Consider the following 16,851-nt stretch of genomic DNA (forward strand, 5'->3'; position numbering starts at 1 on the left):
TTTTGCTTTATTTTTAATAACATCAAAATTCAGCATGGGGATAAATCACGACAATGACCACCCATCCTGTGCAGATGGTCTCCACATCATGTCTGGAGAGTGGATTAAAGGGCAGAATCTTGGTGATGTTTCGTGGTCCCGATGCAGCAGGGAAGATCTGGAAAGATTTCTCAGGTATTTCATTACAAAAAAAAATGGCTTGTACCATTGGTCTTTTACATGTAGCTGCAAAAGCTATCCTGTAATTACAATTTTTACCACTTCCATTGGAGAYTGAATGAAAAATCGTGTTTATATAGTCCACTAAAATAACTTAGATCATAATATGATAGGTAATATTTGAAAGTTGCTTAAAATTAAGCTCTCAAAAGTCAGTATTTATATTTATAATATTTTCATATCCTAACATATAATTATGTAGGAAGCATTTAAATATGTTTTAAAATACATTGATATGCAGCATATCTTCAAAAATATTGGATTGTATACGACCTATAGACATTATACAGATTTTATCTATTTTTTCTTTCAGTATCAAATCATGCAGCATAGCTAGATTATATTAATTATTTTAATGGAAATCTACTGCAAAATATTTACTGTTGAATGGTGTACATTAAAAAAAAATTAAAAACATTTTTTACTCCATTTGTCTAGATAGGAAACATTTCATAATGAATGACTATGAATGTAATCATTACCTGTTCACAGTTTACTTGTAACAATTAGGAATCCTTAAAAGGTCTCTTTTATGACATTGCAATAGTTAATAGAAATCAGATATGTGAGTTCAAAATTCAAAAAGATTTGGTACATAAGACAGAATTAATTATTTTAGTTCTTCAACTTTTGATAAAAATAAAATTTCTAACAACTAGCTCCAAATTATATGTATATAATTTAAAGTGATTAAGTCCTTGGTAAATGTAGAAAGCAAGCTATGTCTGTGTATTAGGGACTGTCTGCTTTTTAATCAATTGTTTAAATACAAACCATAAGCAACTAAGGCACGTTTACATGAAAATGCTTTCCAGAGTTTTCCTATAATTCCTCTTCTAGTGCCCTTTTGTAAATGTGGAACATGAGGACATACCATTAAATTATATCAAGAAAGCAGGCCTATAGATTTATATGGAATCATTTCTTTGAATGACAGCACAATGCTGACTAATAATAATAAAAAAAAACCTTAGGATTTGTCATCCCCTCCCTTTTTTTTTTTAATGTCAAATGCCTGTTTTATGTCAGCATGATAATCAGACACTTTAGGATTGCTCAACGTATAAACCTCTGCATATTGCCAGGTCAAAGGCCAGTAACTGTCTGCTACAGACAAATCCTCAGAGCCTCAATTCTGTGATTATTCCCTCCAAACTCCCGGGGATGACGTACACTGCGGACGAACAATGTCAGATTCTTTTTGGGCCAAGTGCTTCCTTTTGCCAAGAAATGCAGGTAAGATGGACATATCCTTTGGAAAACATGTGTGCTCATTCYTTCTTCAGCAAGAGGATTTTTCTGTGTATGTGATTGAGAGAGAAAACAAATAGTGCCTTTGCAAATAGATTTTGACGCTGCCCTTTCCATAGTGACTAAGAACATCTTTCATTTATTTATCTGGTAAACTATGTTCTGGATTTCCAAATATACTGTGTCATGACAAATAGTATCATAACACTGATCTGTTTAGAAATATTTTTATTTAGAAATAGAAAATTTAATTGTGTAATATCACCTCGATGTAAAGAATTAGTATTTGCAAATAATTCAGCTGGGAGTTGATTCCACCTGTTTGTTCTGCTCTAGCATACTCACTGTGCCTTGGGTATTGAATCTCCGTGTCTAAGATTTTGCTTGCTGTGTCCATGCCAGTTCTCAAGGAGAGCAATGGTATTAACTGGGCTTGTTTGCCTGGACTGACTAACTTGTCAGTCTGCTTCACAGCAGAGCTTCTGCAAGCCTGGTCAGAGTCCTAATCATTGCATCTATTCCTTTATTTTCTGACAAACTGTGTTTTAATTGTCCCTCTCTTTTAACAAGTCAATTGTGTTACTGCATAAGCCAATGGTCTTAGTAGTATGAAAAAGTATGATTTTGGTGAAATGCTAAAGGGCAAGTGTGCTCTGTAAAATTGAGATCCCTGAAACAGGAATCATAAATGCAAATAAAATGATGGTAGCTCACATTGTAGTTCTTTGGGGCTGTGTTACTCATATCAGAAATTATGTAAAAACATGCAATAGACAATGAGGGCAGATTCCAGAAAATCTGAGAAGGGCAGGGGAGAGAAGCACTCTTGCCGAAATCTGTAAGTCACCTTCATGGCTCCTCTGCATTCTTCTGTCTTGAAGCAAAATTTACCATCCCTCCAGAAAATTTGGTCTTTAGATTATACTTTACAAATACCAATGATTCTCCCTTGCTATCAGGAATTCCTTTCTATGATATAATGGCTAAGGCAAAGGACTGAAAGGACCTGCTCCCGTATTTTCCTAGTGAGCCCCCCACTACTCTTTCATGAATGGAATCTTGCCTTTATTTATAAGAGTCTTTTTTCAAACTCTAAGCAAAATTTATAGACCATGAGAAGAAAAGTGTGAGTGTATCTCAGAGTGCAAGATTTATACCGTGTCACTGGGCTTGCCTTGTATGGAAGCCAAGTTTGCTTTTATGCCCATGATGTCTCACACAAGCATCAATTAGACCCTACCATTGTTTCACATAACAGATAGCCAGATCGTGGCCCAGAAGTAGTATCTGGTGATTAAATGAGACTGTAGAACTTGCCAAGGGAATATAATAGTTGAACTCTTAAAAGTCGGCTTTTAAGATTAAAGTCCAGGATGTTAGTGCTATCTGGTCAGTTCCATTAAAACACTTCCTGTCATAACACAGCTGTGATCTTAGCAAAGAAGTAGGAGACTGGTTATATTTCATCATGATTTTTAAGGCATTTAAGGGAAAGATCACAATGGAAATATTATAACCATGGCACAATATCTGTACTCATCACCACCAGACTTTAAAAAATCTTGACTTTGTACTAATCTAGTTCTGACCTGACTATTTTTGTTTCTTTTCCTTACTGTCTGCCGACACCTTCTTTCCAGATGCTCATTTGATTGGAATAACTTCCCTATCAGGCACACAAACCTCTTACTCTTTCAATTTAAAAAAACAAAAAAAGCTCTTGAAAAAGCTAGCGTGACCTCTGCTGTTTCTGCATTACACTCTTGACTGTCCTGCAATATTTTACTAGCTTTTTCTTTTAAATGCTTGTGATAAAGTCGTTCTTTATTAAAGAAATATTTTGTGTGTACCTGACAGCATTTAGTTTCCTGGTAAGCACACAGCAAAATATTTTACAGGTTGTGAATAGTTTAATATCATCAGTATAATTTAATCACTCCTAATAATTTTTATTTCCCTTGGTTAGTCTAAATAACTGTAACTATGCTTAGGACAGATGCCTAGTRAACTTTATGAACTTTAACTTAGCTACCCAGAATCTGAGTGAGCTGTAGTATCATTATTGATTTCTCCAGATTTCTATTAGTTTTCGCTTGAGCCTTAGTTTACTTAGCAGCATTGAGAATTTTTGGTGAAGGTACTGAGGAGCTCATCACAACTTGTCTGAAATGCCAGAAATCCCCAAATGTCGAAAGTTAAAAAGGTAACAGCAATATCTAGATCCCGTATTTCTGCAGCAGAAGTACCTGAGATCTAAAGAATCTATTTGCCATTTGAAGGAAATGCAAAGTACAGAAAAAAATTATTCATCCTCCAGTTTTAGTAATTTTCCTTCTTGGGTTTGGGGAATCCCGAATGAATAGTAGTATCAGATTCTTATTAGAAAAAATAGTGAAGGGGAAGTGAGATGAAAGATATGTTCTAACTGGGGAAGTTAAAGTTTATAAAGAGGTGGTGTAGAAGTATATGCAAAAACATGCAAATTACAAAGCACTTAAGCACATCAAGTATCTTGATTTGCTTGACTTTACATGGCTCAGGTATCTCTGTGTGTTTAGGCACCAAAATCCCTGTATATCTGTCTCCATATCTTCTTAAGAGTGAAAGATTTTTTTTTTTTAGTTTGTAAGGAACCATAGGTTTGTTATCAGGCCTTCTGCAATCCTATGCAATGAACATGAAAGTGTTCTATTAGAAAGAAGCAAAAAAAAMCATTAAAATGTGCTTTTAAATATGCTGATGTAAAGGAAAGGTTCTCTGTTGAAAACTTGAATGCCTTTTTTAAAGTGTAGCCACTTGAGAATGAAGATTCAAGTATATAAATTAATTTTGATTGAATTATAAATGTTAAATAAACATATATCATTGTTTTCAATGAGGCTAAGTTGTGCCAAAAGTATATTCTTTCATTTTGAAGTTGTTACTGAGGAACATGGTCCTGGTAGAGCATTGCTTGCTGTGCCTGTGTAGTGATAGAATCATAGAATCATAGAATCGTTAAGGTYGGAAGCAACCTTTAGTTATCATCTAGTGCAAACCCATGCATGGTGACCTAGAGCAGGTGGCACAGAGTTTTTCCACAATCCCTCACTGTGTCCCAGTGGGTTTTGGACATCTCCAGAGAAGGAGACTCCTCAACCTCACTTGGCAGCCTGTTCTAGTGCTCTGTCACCCTCACTGTCAAGGAATTTGTCCTTGAAGTCCTGTGGAGCTTTTGGTGCTTCAGTCTTCTGAAACTGTGCCAGAAATTTTGTTCTTATATTTTCGTACTTGTTTCTAAAGTAACATCCTCAAATGATTGATCAAAGATAATTTTAGAAACATAACTTCTGTTTCTTCTATGAATTCTTTTGAACAAGATTAAAAATTAAACTTTGGTATTGAAAAATGTTTTCAAAAACATATTTATGTGTAATATAGTATTATGTTATCTTATAATTTTTTATTATATTACATTATTATATTCACATATTTCTCAGCCACAGGATAGGTATTTTAGGATTTTCGTGGGATTAGTTTTATCAGTTCAGCCTCTTCAAGGGAATAAAACTGTTACAAAATCAGTTAGAAATCTTGTTCCTGTGCAATGCTTTGGCCCTCCACATTCTTTAATTTTCTTCTTTCAAAAAATAAAAACAAAAGAAAACAAAAAAGTAGATGTTACAGACGATTTTATTCACAAGACTCCCACTGAAACTGTCCTGCTCCCTGGTTCAGGGACAGTCTTTTATTGAATTATGTTTCCTGTGCAGTTGAGATATTTTTCAACATAGCATAAGATTTAGCACACATTTCTCATGCATAATGTAAGTGACCAGAGACTCTACAAGTTTTMCTAATGTTAACAAATCATTTCTGTYAGAAAGAGCACATCTCCTGCCAGCCCTGGGTTCTGAAAACCTACTGATCTGTACTTTCTGGGATCTTTCTTGTCCATGTTTGGGGTAATCGTAGATATTTGGGGAAATTATGATGCCTATGCAATAACATTCAGGCTATGACCCAGCCCCGGCTTGCCCCTTCACTTCCATCTGCTTTCCAGGTAAGGGGGAGCGAAGCAAGGAGGGAAACAAAGTCGTGATTCTCTAGTTGAGAGCAGAAGGGCTTTTGAGAGGGAGTTGGGGAAAGCTGCCAGGGGAATTTGGAGAAATAGTTGAGCCAACATACTTCAAGGCTGTGCTTTCTTTTGAAGTAGATAAGACTGTCTGGTTCTGATGCTTAGGATGGAGAGAAGCAGCAGCTTTTCCTTCCATCTTCACTGCAGGCTCCTCTCATCTACCCTCTTTCTCTTCCTTCACCCARTGAAACTCTTTAAACTTAATTCGTAATCATAATTTGCCACTTCATTGTGGGCATCAAATTTGCTTAATTTTTCAGCTGTTTTCAGAGAGCTGAGGATTATATCACTAGAATAGCATCAGGTAGCAGCCATCATTGGGATGGTTTGAAAAAGGGTCATACAGAAGTCCTAAGGAAGCCTCATAGTTTCTAGAAAAAGACTTTCAGGATTGCACAAGATAGGATGGTAGTGTTAGGAAAAATTCTCTAATTTATGAAACTTCCATCTGTTGTGTCTCTTTTCTACAGGGAACAATGTATGCTTGCTATGTGTCAAGTACAAAGGTAGCATTAAAACTGAGTTTTTTACAGTTGTGAGGTGAGCATTTGACTGACAGGGCTGCATGTGCAATGTGAAAATAACATTTGAATTGTTTTTGGATGTAACATTCTTATCTGTTCATTCTCATCTGTGAGTCCATCCTAGCACTTGTGAGTTCTTTTTCAGTTTAAATAACCTTTGGAAGAAACTGAATTGCTCATAGGTTCAGGGAACATACAGGAAGGACTGCAAAATGCCAACTTCACTTCTTTGTATGTCCTATGGAGAGGCTGGATGTTAGTGCACTATGCTTATGAGGCATCTGTTTTATTTTTAGCATTTATTATTATTATTTATTTATCTTTTTACTTTAAATGCCATCTGTTGACCTGTTTCCATCTTTTCTCTGTCTTCTAAACCTCTAGAGAACAGAATTCTACATAGCTGTGGGAAGCATCATTAGTGTTTCATACATTAAAGTGCATTGCTCTTAAAATCTTGCATTTTATTACTAGTGACAGAACTGCTTTTCTCCTTTTCACATCAAATGAATGAGCAATAAATAAAAACATTAAAAATATGAAAGCTTTAAAAAAAGAAAAGAAATTATGCTCAGGAAGTTTCAGGTGTTTGAAAATATGTGTGTCCCTGCAATTGCTTACCTTTGCCGTGCTCCTGAATTGTGTGCTAGTAATCAGGAGCAGGATCCACATTCCAGCCTTGGCTGAAATCGCCTACTCCTGCAGTTATGGAAAGTACATCTGTACAGGGGGATCTTCCCAACATGGGACAAAACTGTTGCAATTAATTTTGTCAGATGTGGGGTACACAAAGGCTGTGACCCCTGAGTGAGGCTTCTGGAGTTCTTCCTCTTGATATCAACACACCAGTTTGACTTCTTCCATATGTCAATGATCAATGAGCATGACTTGTCCATTGTGATTTTTGTAACCTGTCTTTAAACATAATTCATGATGATCAAGTGTGTAACTTCATGACAAAATCAGTGGATTAGATGCAGAAAGCTGTTTTGCATAAGACTGATWTATGCTTAGCTGTATGTGTGTTTTTTCAGCATGTCATTTGCACTGGGTTATGGTGTAAAGTGGAAAGTGAGAAAGAGTGCAAAACTAAACTGGATCCGCCAATGGATGGAACAGACTGTAACACTGGAAAGGTATGTTACTGCTTTTCCTGAAGTAGAAGTAACAAAGCTAATATAGATTACACTGAACCCCTACATTCTAGAAGAAAAACTGAGCAGATATTTGCACTGTTTACAGTTTTTGCTTACTTTGTTTATCTTTGAAATAACACAGTTTATGTGTAGATATGAGTGTTTGCGATATGGAAAAGAGTGTATTTCCCTACAAACACTGAAATTCTTCCTAAAATTTGCCAAGACCACAGATGTTTTGGTGCTTACACTGTTTTGCTTCAAACTCTTTCACTTTTTGGTACTATTTTATGAATGAAATGCCATTGTTGCATTGGTTGTTGTAAACAGAAAAACAGGTTTTCAAGGATATAAAAATCTCTACTCTCATTTAAATGCAGTAGAAACAATATCTCAAGAAAAAATCAACAGACATTTCTGAAACAACTTTTTAGARTAAGCTATGTGATACAGAGTAAGCTATATGATACAGCATATATTCARTATCTGCACACTTAAAAGGGTGTTAAACAGCCGTAAAAATACGCCATCAAGAAAACTGAATGGTTGACTCAAGTCAAACTTAGGTTAAATATTCTTTAACAGCTTTCATGTTGGAATAATCCCTGCCATGTGTGTAACTGTAAAGGAAAGTAAATGAATTCAAATAAAAAGACAACAGAGCTGGAACATACTTGAGATTTTCATGATGACAACATTTTCTCACAAGATTAATTTGCTCAATGAATCATTCTGTGTTCTGTGTTCGCCAAGGACTACCTTCATCTTTCTTTCTTTNTTTTTTTTTTTTTTTTTTTTTTTTTTAAGGCAAATAAAACTGCAAAAAGATAAAAATTAATTTTGGGGATAGTATTCTTTTACATACCTGAAGGAAAAGAGGCTTTACTTATTTTCATATCTCTAAGACAATATTGTTTGCTGTAATCTAGCAATTGTAATCTCTGTGTTACTGATTTACTGCCTGTTGTTCGACAGTTTTCTTTACAGTGAGCCTGAAAGCCTGTGGTAGGGAATAGGAAACAAAACCTCTTGCTAAGACCATCCAGTATTTCCCATTGTAAAACCATAGCATCTTAAAATAGGTATCCAAATTAGTGTGCATTTTGCACATAAATGTCTGTGGCTCATTAACTCACTTGCAAAATGTGGTAAAATAACAACTGATTCAGTAGGGCTCATTCTTAAAAGAGTTGATGCATGATGATATGGTAGTGATAAGGCTTCTGGAGTCTGTGAGGAAGGTAATACTGTTTTGTTTTTGTAGAGCTTATTGTGATAAATAATGCAAAAGACTCACTTAACAGTAATGAGGATAAGAAGTATCAATTCTAATGACTAGTACATGCTAAAGATTTTGCCAGGCTGCAGGGAGACATTATGTATATCAGTAAAAAGCTAAGCAGACATCACTGAAACATCTCAGTGGATCAGGAAGGACTCCTCTTACTTTGTCGAAGATGAGCTTCAGATTTCGCAACTTGCTTGCTTTGCTTTGCTTTAGATCGCAGAGCTGGAGTATTCTTATCTTCTGTTCAGCTCTTAGAATTTTAAAGGAGGAAGTTTCAGTTGGTCAGCCCAATCCAGTTTAGGTGTTTTGTAAGCCAAGGATTGGTAAGCAACCCTCAACTTCTTTGCCTTCGCTCAGAGAAAAAAAAAAAAAAAAAAAAGAGAAAAAGAAAAGAAAAAAAAAATTAGGCCCTATGTCTTTAGAAATGTCTTTAAATACTATAAATATGAGCATTTTCAGTTTGAAGTATCCAAAAATATTACAAAATTGGTGTCTTGTGATATCCAGTGTAATAATGCAGCTGTCTGATATGCAGACTTTTCAAAGGTGGTATAATTATGCCATCATCACAGTGTAATAATTTAAGGCGAAAAATAAAAATGAAGATTGAAGTGAATACCAGTTTGAAACTGCAGGTGGAATTTAAGARCACCAGACAAGAACTTGGCACAGACACTGCAAATAGTAGAAATGTATTGTAAAGAGTTACAAAGGTCCTTTTTGACTGTATTATTGGCATGGTTTGGTTTGCCTCAAGTATAAGACTTCTTCAAGCAATTTGAATTATTTGAATTACTATCATTAATAGGTAAAGTGGTAAGAGAAGTGTGTTAAATTTCTGATGTCAATGAAATTAATTACTCATTATCTTTTTGTAGCCTTATTGCTCTGCAGTTGTTAAATTTTTTTAAGTTCATGGCTTTTCACTCTCTGTAAGTTAATAAAATGCTATTCAACAGAGTCATGATGATATGTAACAGATTACAGGAAATGACAATTTTAATTGGATAATTTTTACATGACAAATAGCAGTATTTTTTTCAGTAAAAGATATATACATATAAGGTTATAAAGCAGATAAACTTGTAACATAACTTTGTATTATGACTGTGGTCATGATATATATGACATGTTCCCATTGGCCATGCCTACCCTAGGAAATATGAATGCTGTATTGATCCTTGGAATGGGTCTGAGCAGAAACCAGAGGCACTTTCCTAGGCAATGCCTAGCCTCAAGTGAAAGGTCTGGAAACCTCAAGACCAGACCAAAATGTTCTAGGGACTATTTGCAGCAGACTGTTCCAGAAGAATGAACTTGGGCTCAAGCTTGTAAAGAAGATTTGCACCTAATACATGTCCACAGAGTCAGAGAAGGGTCTCTAGCTCTTACATTTACTGTTCTAGAAAAGTTAGCTGTTGGGATCAGGGGAAATACAGATTCCTGACTCAACTGAGGACTGCTGGATTTCCTGTGTGCTTGTAAAGCAATGATTTKCTTGTTATATATCTTGATTTACTTAATTTTGACCTAGTGGTGTAAGGCTGGCGAGTGTATCAATCGGACCTCTTTTGCGGAGCACATGGAGGGGGAGTGGAGCGCATGGAGCACTTGCAGCCGAACTTGCAACACTGGAGTCAGCAGTCGACAGCGCAAATGCCCTGGGTAAAAACAAATTCAGGTTTCCTTTGCTGGTCATCCATGTTTTCTGATTCTTACAAGTACAGCAACCTACTATGATACTGTTGCCGTATGTAAGAAATGCATTCTGTATACTGAAAAACTCAGTAGGAGAAAAGTTATTTAGAGCTGGAAACTTCTGGGTCRTATAAGCTTTATCGAATCAAGTAAGAGTCAGAAACTTTTAATGTGCATGATAAATGGCTCATGAGAGCAGAATATTTCTAGGAAATTACCTGTTTCATAATGATTTTGCTTTGTTGCATGGAAACACTGATTTTCCTCATTTCTACCGTTCTCAAGAGTTTAGATAAAATTAATTGGAGAACACAACCTCTGTCCCACAGTTTATCCAAAGAAGAAAAGCACATGCATTTTCTTGATTTGGAGAATGTCCTGAAAATAATTATCATCTTTTTTTTTTTTTTTTTTTTCTGGAAAAAAAGTTTCATTTCTCATTTGAACAGTCAAGGGATTAAAATCTTTTCAGAGAGATACCCATTTAGGTATACTGTATCTGGAAGCAAAAATTATAAAATTCTTTATTTTGTGTAATTGAAAATTCCATGCCTTCAAGGTAGAGGGAGTTTTTACCAATGACTTGTGTAGAGCCAGTATTTCACTATAGGTATCTCAGTAATCAGAGAGAAGATACTTTCCTTTTAATTGCTCAATACCTCATTTCTTTTTCATACATCACTAACACAAAGGAAAAAGAAGGARAAACGGAAAAAGAAGAGGGATTCAGTAAAATAGATGGTTTTAGAAAATAATAGAATGAAATGAGAACAATGAAAAAAAGATGAAAGATTTGGGGCATAAGAAACAGGAAAGGAAGGCAGAGGTAACAAAAGAGACAAATTTGTGGAAATTGTGAGTAAAACGTGAATATAGCTATAGAAAGGTAATATATTCTAGCATAAAAATATCTTCCAGAGATGCACAATACTTTGCTGTTCCCTCCCATCTAAATGTTGCTTCCAGATGCATCCTGAAAGCTAATTCCTAAATTTAATGTTGTCTTAATTTTACTTTTATTAATTTCTTCAAGCAAGATTCCCCATAATTAGCTCTAGTTTCTGTGTCTGCTTTTCTTTTGCTTTTTTTGGTTCATTAGCACTCACAGGCACCACTGGTGRACCAGAAAAAAAAATAAACACCATATTCTCTGAAATACAATACTTGGAAAGGATGCAGCAAATGTAAATTAATGGAAGCAGCCCTTCACTGGCACATTTGGCTCAGTCGGGCTAGAAGCAAAATTACCTGAGCTGCTGTAGCAGTAATATGGTTGAAGTTCTCTTTACTGYACACTCCTAGGACTCCAGTTAGCTCTAAGACTTCTTTAGAGCCAAGTCTACATTTTGGCATCTGTGGCTCTTCACATGTAATGTAACTGGTCCAAACAGAAGGCAAGCATGTTTTGTTTTGTGAATTTGATTTTCTTGGAGGCAATGTCTTAAAACTACCTTTCAACAAAAGTTCTTTTATTTAAACTGACTTTGTATATAAAATGAAGGAACTATGTTGTAAGCTTGAYAAAATGTGGCCAATGAATAAACATGGTATTTATGCTGGTTTTTCTAGTCCAGGCCTTGAAGTAGAGTGTCACGGTCCTGTGATGCAGTACAGAATCTGTGAAAATCCTTCTTGTCCTGTTGGCATGCCTGCCTTCAGGGACTGGCAGTGCCAGGCTTTCAGTGTCAGATCTTCCTATCAGAAGCACATGCAACAGTGGCAGGCTGTCATTGATGATGGTGAGTATGAGTCATCTCCCACATAGTTACTTGGTAAGATGTCTTTTAGCTAGCTGATATTGCCATTGATTAACAAATACATGGTAAAAACTTAGTAAAAAAAGAAAAAAAGGGACCAAGATTTTAGTGAGCTCTTTATTTTATTGCCAAAGTCTGGTGGTGGTTTCACAGRCCCTGGAAATTGCTTTTGAATTTATCCTTCTTTATATGTAGTGACTACATTTGAGCTAAAATTCAGTGAGTTTGATCTCATAGAAACAGAAAAATAGTATGAAGTCACTCATGAGGTTCAGGTTAGATATTAGGAAAAAATTCTATATGGCTAGAGAGATCAAGCACTGGAATAAGCTGCCCAAGGAAGTGGTGGAATCACCATCCCTCACGGTGTTCAAGTCCTGTGTAGATGAGGCACTTAGGGACATGGTTTAGCAGGCAGGGTGGTGATGAGTTTACAGCTGGACTTGATGATCTTCAAGATCTTTTCCAACCATCATGATTTGTATGATTCTCTGACTGCAGCTTTCTAGAGGAATGATACTTTTTTAAATATGCATCTATCTCTTATACCTACACCTGCAAATCCAGAAAGACAATACAGATATTTTAGACATTTATTTTTGAAGAAGGTGAAAAGCACATGGAGTTTAACAATTGGATTTTTCAAAAACCAAAATACCTAATTTTTGGAGTGAACTAAATAGGATTGGACTTCTGAAGAAGAATGATTGGTGACATGTTTTGCTTGTCTTGCTAGCTTTGCATTTTCTAAAATAGTATTGTAGCAATTAAAGTGTTCATGTTGAATTTATGCTGAAGAAGGGCTAATTACCTATTTAAGAAGTACCAAAGAATCAAAATTGTTTATCTTTTAAGTTTAATTTTTTTGTGAATTTTGAGATAGTATCAGTTGCATTTAACAATTTGTGAGCTACAAATGCCATACTGTAAAAACAACAGTGACTAAGTCAACCTCTTTAGTTGCAAATATTCTGACTGTTATAACTCCCATGCACTTAAAAAAGTTGTCCATTGTTGTTGGGCTCCTATCTTTTTGTGTTTAGTCTTCCTAAAATAATGGTTAGATTCAACATCTTGATAASGCATTCTTTTAAAGAATGCTGATACTTTCTATTCTTAAAATTATACGTGACTTTGCAATTACTTTTTAAGCAGTATAAGAGTATAAAGGGCAAAAACTCAGGCAGAGCCTCACACATCTCCCATGGAGAGGGTTTTCGTTTGACTGACTTCACATGTTGGCAGAGAAGATGACATCCATTTGCACCTGTCCTCTAGAGATGCCCAGAGCATATTTCAATTTTAGCAAACTATATATGCACAGACCATTCTCTGATGCCCAAGTCAGCTGGCACACAAGACCTATGTCCAAATTTTTCATCTCTTTTACACTCTGAAAATGGGTGRTGACATCAAAGATGCTTTTTGGAAATGATCCTTTGCAGGTGGCGATTTCCAGACACAGCTAATGCTAGTTGGAACAGGCCAAAAATGTGCCACAGGCTGCTCTACCATTTAACTGTATAGGTAGTAGACTTCCAAAGGCCAGAACTGTTTCCTGGAACTACTTAATTTACTAATAAAATACACTCCAGGAACCTATCTAGAAGTCAGTATGAAGTCAGAGTGGCATAGACTATGTCCCAAGGAAATCAATTTTAAATTCAGAATTGCAATTATACTTTCAAAATCTACAAAAGCTTTAGGAAGAGGTTCTGAGCCAGTATGTGAATAAGCAAAGATGTGAAAAAGAATGTGTAAATTTATATTGACTCTTGAGAGGATACCTCTTGTAATTTATGTATAGTTACCTCAGCAGTGGTCAAGCAAACACCATTATTTACAAAAGAGGACTATTAGGAATCCAAAAGACAGAGTTTTGATATGATTATTTTTTATTCTTTTCAAAATTATAAATGATTTTCAGAATGTTTCAGAAATGCAGGAGAAATTTCCCTGACCTTGCTAATGATGTTAGAAATAATGTGATCTTTTTTTTTTTTTTTTTTTCCAGTWTGAACTTTGTAAAGCAATKTWTTTTTCTTCTAAAGGTGTTTCCCTTTTTTTTTTTTTTTCTCTTTGACCTATATAGTTAGAAAATCTGGAAAGTGTTAAGTTTCTTTTTTAACCAGTATTTATGATATGCCAAAAGTATAGTAGAAAGAAAGTATAGATTACAACCAAAATATTCCAACAGCTGTAATGTGCATATTCTTAATTATAACAATGAACATGACATGAGTATTATGTAGGCTCAAGTATATAGCACAAGTACATTTTAGCAGGAAACAGAACTTCAGTTTTTCAAACAAGAGAGAAAGATCAAAACACTTTTATTTTGTTTCACTTTTCCTAAAATAACTTGTTGTGCTAACAGAGATCCATGCCACACAGATAAGCAGGCATTGGTTTTAAAAACCCTGTTGTTATTAATTTTGTGTATATTAAGTGACTTTTATATTAATTTGGTGTTTCTTGCATCAATTTGCTATTACAGAGAAACCGTGTGCCTTATTCTGTTCTCTGACTGGAAAGGATCAACCTATTCTCCTGACAGAAAAGGTCATGGATGGAACTTCCTGTGGCCAGCATGGGTTAGATATCTGTGCAAATGGTAGATGCCAGGTATGAATTCCTGTTTCAGAGTTTGAGTTCCTACACACAAATGCATGAGTATAAATTTGTTATGCATGTGTATTAATTCCCTGACAGAATGTTGCAAAAGAGATAATCAAGACTGAATATCTCTAATTGTCCTGAAATAAGTTCATTTTTATCGGCACACATGGTTTTTTAGCTTAGCGATGTGTCTATGATGATAAAGATAGTAGTAACAAATTGTGGTACAGTGTGGTACAGATAACTACAGTTAATTCCATTTTGTAAGGGAATGACAAGATGACCATGAGGCAGCAGTGTGACCTCATGGCCAAGAAGGCCAGTGGGATCCTGGAGTGCATTAAGAAGAGCGTCTCCAGCAGGTCAAGAGAGGTGATCGTCTTTACAGTGGTGGCTACTGATAGAATTAGAGGAAATGGCCACAACTGAACTTAAGGAGAAATTTCTTAGCATTGGGGGTGATAGATGCTGCTATCTCTGAGTAGAAGGACCCTTTATTTTCTCAAAGCTTTATTTTCTTCTCCCACAGAAATTTGGCTGTGATGGCATATTAGGATCTCTGGCTCGTGAAGATCATTGTGGTGTGTGCAATGGTAATGGAAAGTCATGCAAAGTTATTAAAGGAGATTTTAACCATACCAGAGGAGCAGGTGATTGTTTATTTCAAATATGTCAAATTAATTAGATGTTTTGACTACTTTGTCAAACTACAAGSTACTATGCTTTCTTAAATGATGCAGTGTCTCATAGCAATTTTAGACCTTCATAAGAAAATTTWAAAAACCCTTTCTACCCTGCTAATATATTCAGTATTTTAGATAAGATGCATGAATTCTTTTAAATATAAATATTTTGAAATCATACTGTCTTCATTAGATTTTTTAAATTAAGGAATTATCTAGTTTATCTTCCAGTGGGAAGCATGTTGTATCTTATAAGAGWTGGATTTTAATTAATTTAAGAAGTGAAATTTATATTTTGAGTAAATAAGCTATATGTCTTTAGGATATTTACATTATTTAGTGTTTCTCAAAGAAAATATTCAAATTAAAATCTGTTACCTACAGAAATGTCATTAAGCAAGTAGACAATTGGTGAGCATAAAGCCAAATGTCTCAAGAAACAACCTTASATATTTTTAATCTGCAGCTTTACTGCTGCAAACTGAAGAGTAGATTTTCAGAGTTCTGCAATTTGTTCTTCAGTTTAGTTGAACTGACCCCAGGCATTAGCCTTGATAGAAKAGAGGCTTGAGATCCTGAGAATGTTCACCACGTGCCTTATATACCCTTTCTCCAAGAGTCACTTCACCAAAGGAACATTTTTTTTTCAGCATTTGTTTGCCACTACACTTTGAGTCTCTTGCTTAGAAAATTTACAGAATTTAAGAGACTGGAAGTATATCACCTATGACAAAGTATTACAATTAGACGACATTTTACTTTCGGCAAATCAAGGGACCACAATGCATTTTAGCTAAAMTACAACATCTTCAAAAAGGGTGGAGTAAAAGAAAGTGGGGCATAACCTTCAAATGCTCCAGTCCAGCCTTCAGTCAGACTAGCAGTAATGCAGGGGTCCTAAACCACAAGAGAAGAGAGGGCTGTTTGTTTTTTAGCATTGTGTCACTTAGCTCTTCATGCTAAGAAAAGCTGGCATTCTTTTGTGGTCATCTGGTAGTGTAATGACAGAAAACTGTGCTTGGCTGAAGACAACTTCTTCTGTGTATACTCTAGCCCCGTTAACTCTTGTTGTGTTTTACTTTGCTCTGTTAATCATGTATCATGGCATATATATTACACATAGCACAGGTACAGAACTTGTTTCAAAGCTAATAGCTGACATCATTTGCAAGGCCCTTCAAAACCACTGTCATACAAAATGTAACATATTTAAAAAGCAAAGCAGAGGAAAATGAATWAAAAAATGCTAGAAATGCTAGAGGTACTTTTCTGTATTTTTGTGTTTAACTTGGGACATTTGATCTCCTACCTAGGTTATGTGGAAGCTTTGGTAATACCTGCAGGAGCAAGGAGAATCAAAGTTGTGGAAGAAAAACCTGCTCACAGTTATTTAGGTACGGTTTAAATGCTCAGGCTCTGTTTGAATCAACATTGAATAATGCTAGTGTTAATCACATGCTTTTGTCATTAAACAGAATTAGAGTGGAAAAGAAAACTTCAATAAGAACATTTAAAGATGTTCTTTAGAGCAGAACAGATTCTTTAGAACAGAATAAAAC

At 35.3% G+C, this 16,851-nt stretch overlaps 1 protein-coding gene across 1 annotated transcript in view; it reads left to right on the plus strand.

Moving 5' to 3' along the window:
* The window catches only part of ADAMTS19 (ADAM metallopeptidase with thrombospondin type 1 motif 19), a 139,325-nt gene that overhangs the window by 85,753 nt on the left and 36,721 nt on the right, over nt 1-16,851 (plus strand). The window contains exons 9-17 of the mRNA XM_026046586.1: nt 34-174; nt 1,305-1,455; nt 7,146-7,247; nt 10,070-10,200; nt 11,134-11,155; nt 11,822-11,972; nt 14,488-14,615; nt 15,139-15,259; nt 16,606-16,686. Of these exons, the coding sequence (XP_025902371.1) occupies nt 34-174; nt 1,305-1,455; nt 7,146-7,247; nt 10,070-10,200; nt 11,134-11,155; nt 11,822-11,972; nt 14,488-14,615; nt 15,139-15,259; nt 16,606-16,686 (1,028 nt within the window). The remainder of the gene's footprint in view (nt 1-33; nt 175-1,304; nt 1,456-7,145; nt 7,248-10,069; nt 10,201-11,133; nt 11,156-11,821; nt 11,973-14,487; nt 14,616-15,138; nt 15,260-16,605; nt 16,687-16,851) is intronic.

Source organism: Nothoprocta perdicaria, unplaced genomic scaffold (assembly GCF_003342845.1).
Source record: "Nothoprocta perdicaria isolate Ctin4 unplaced genomic scaffold, notPer1 scaffold_45, whole genome shotgun sequence".
NCBI classification, from domain to species: Eukaryota; Metazoa; Chordata; class Aves; order Tinamiformes; family Tinamidae; genus Nothoprocta; species Nothoprocta perdicaria.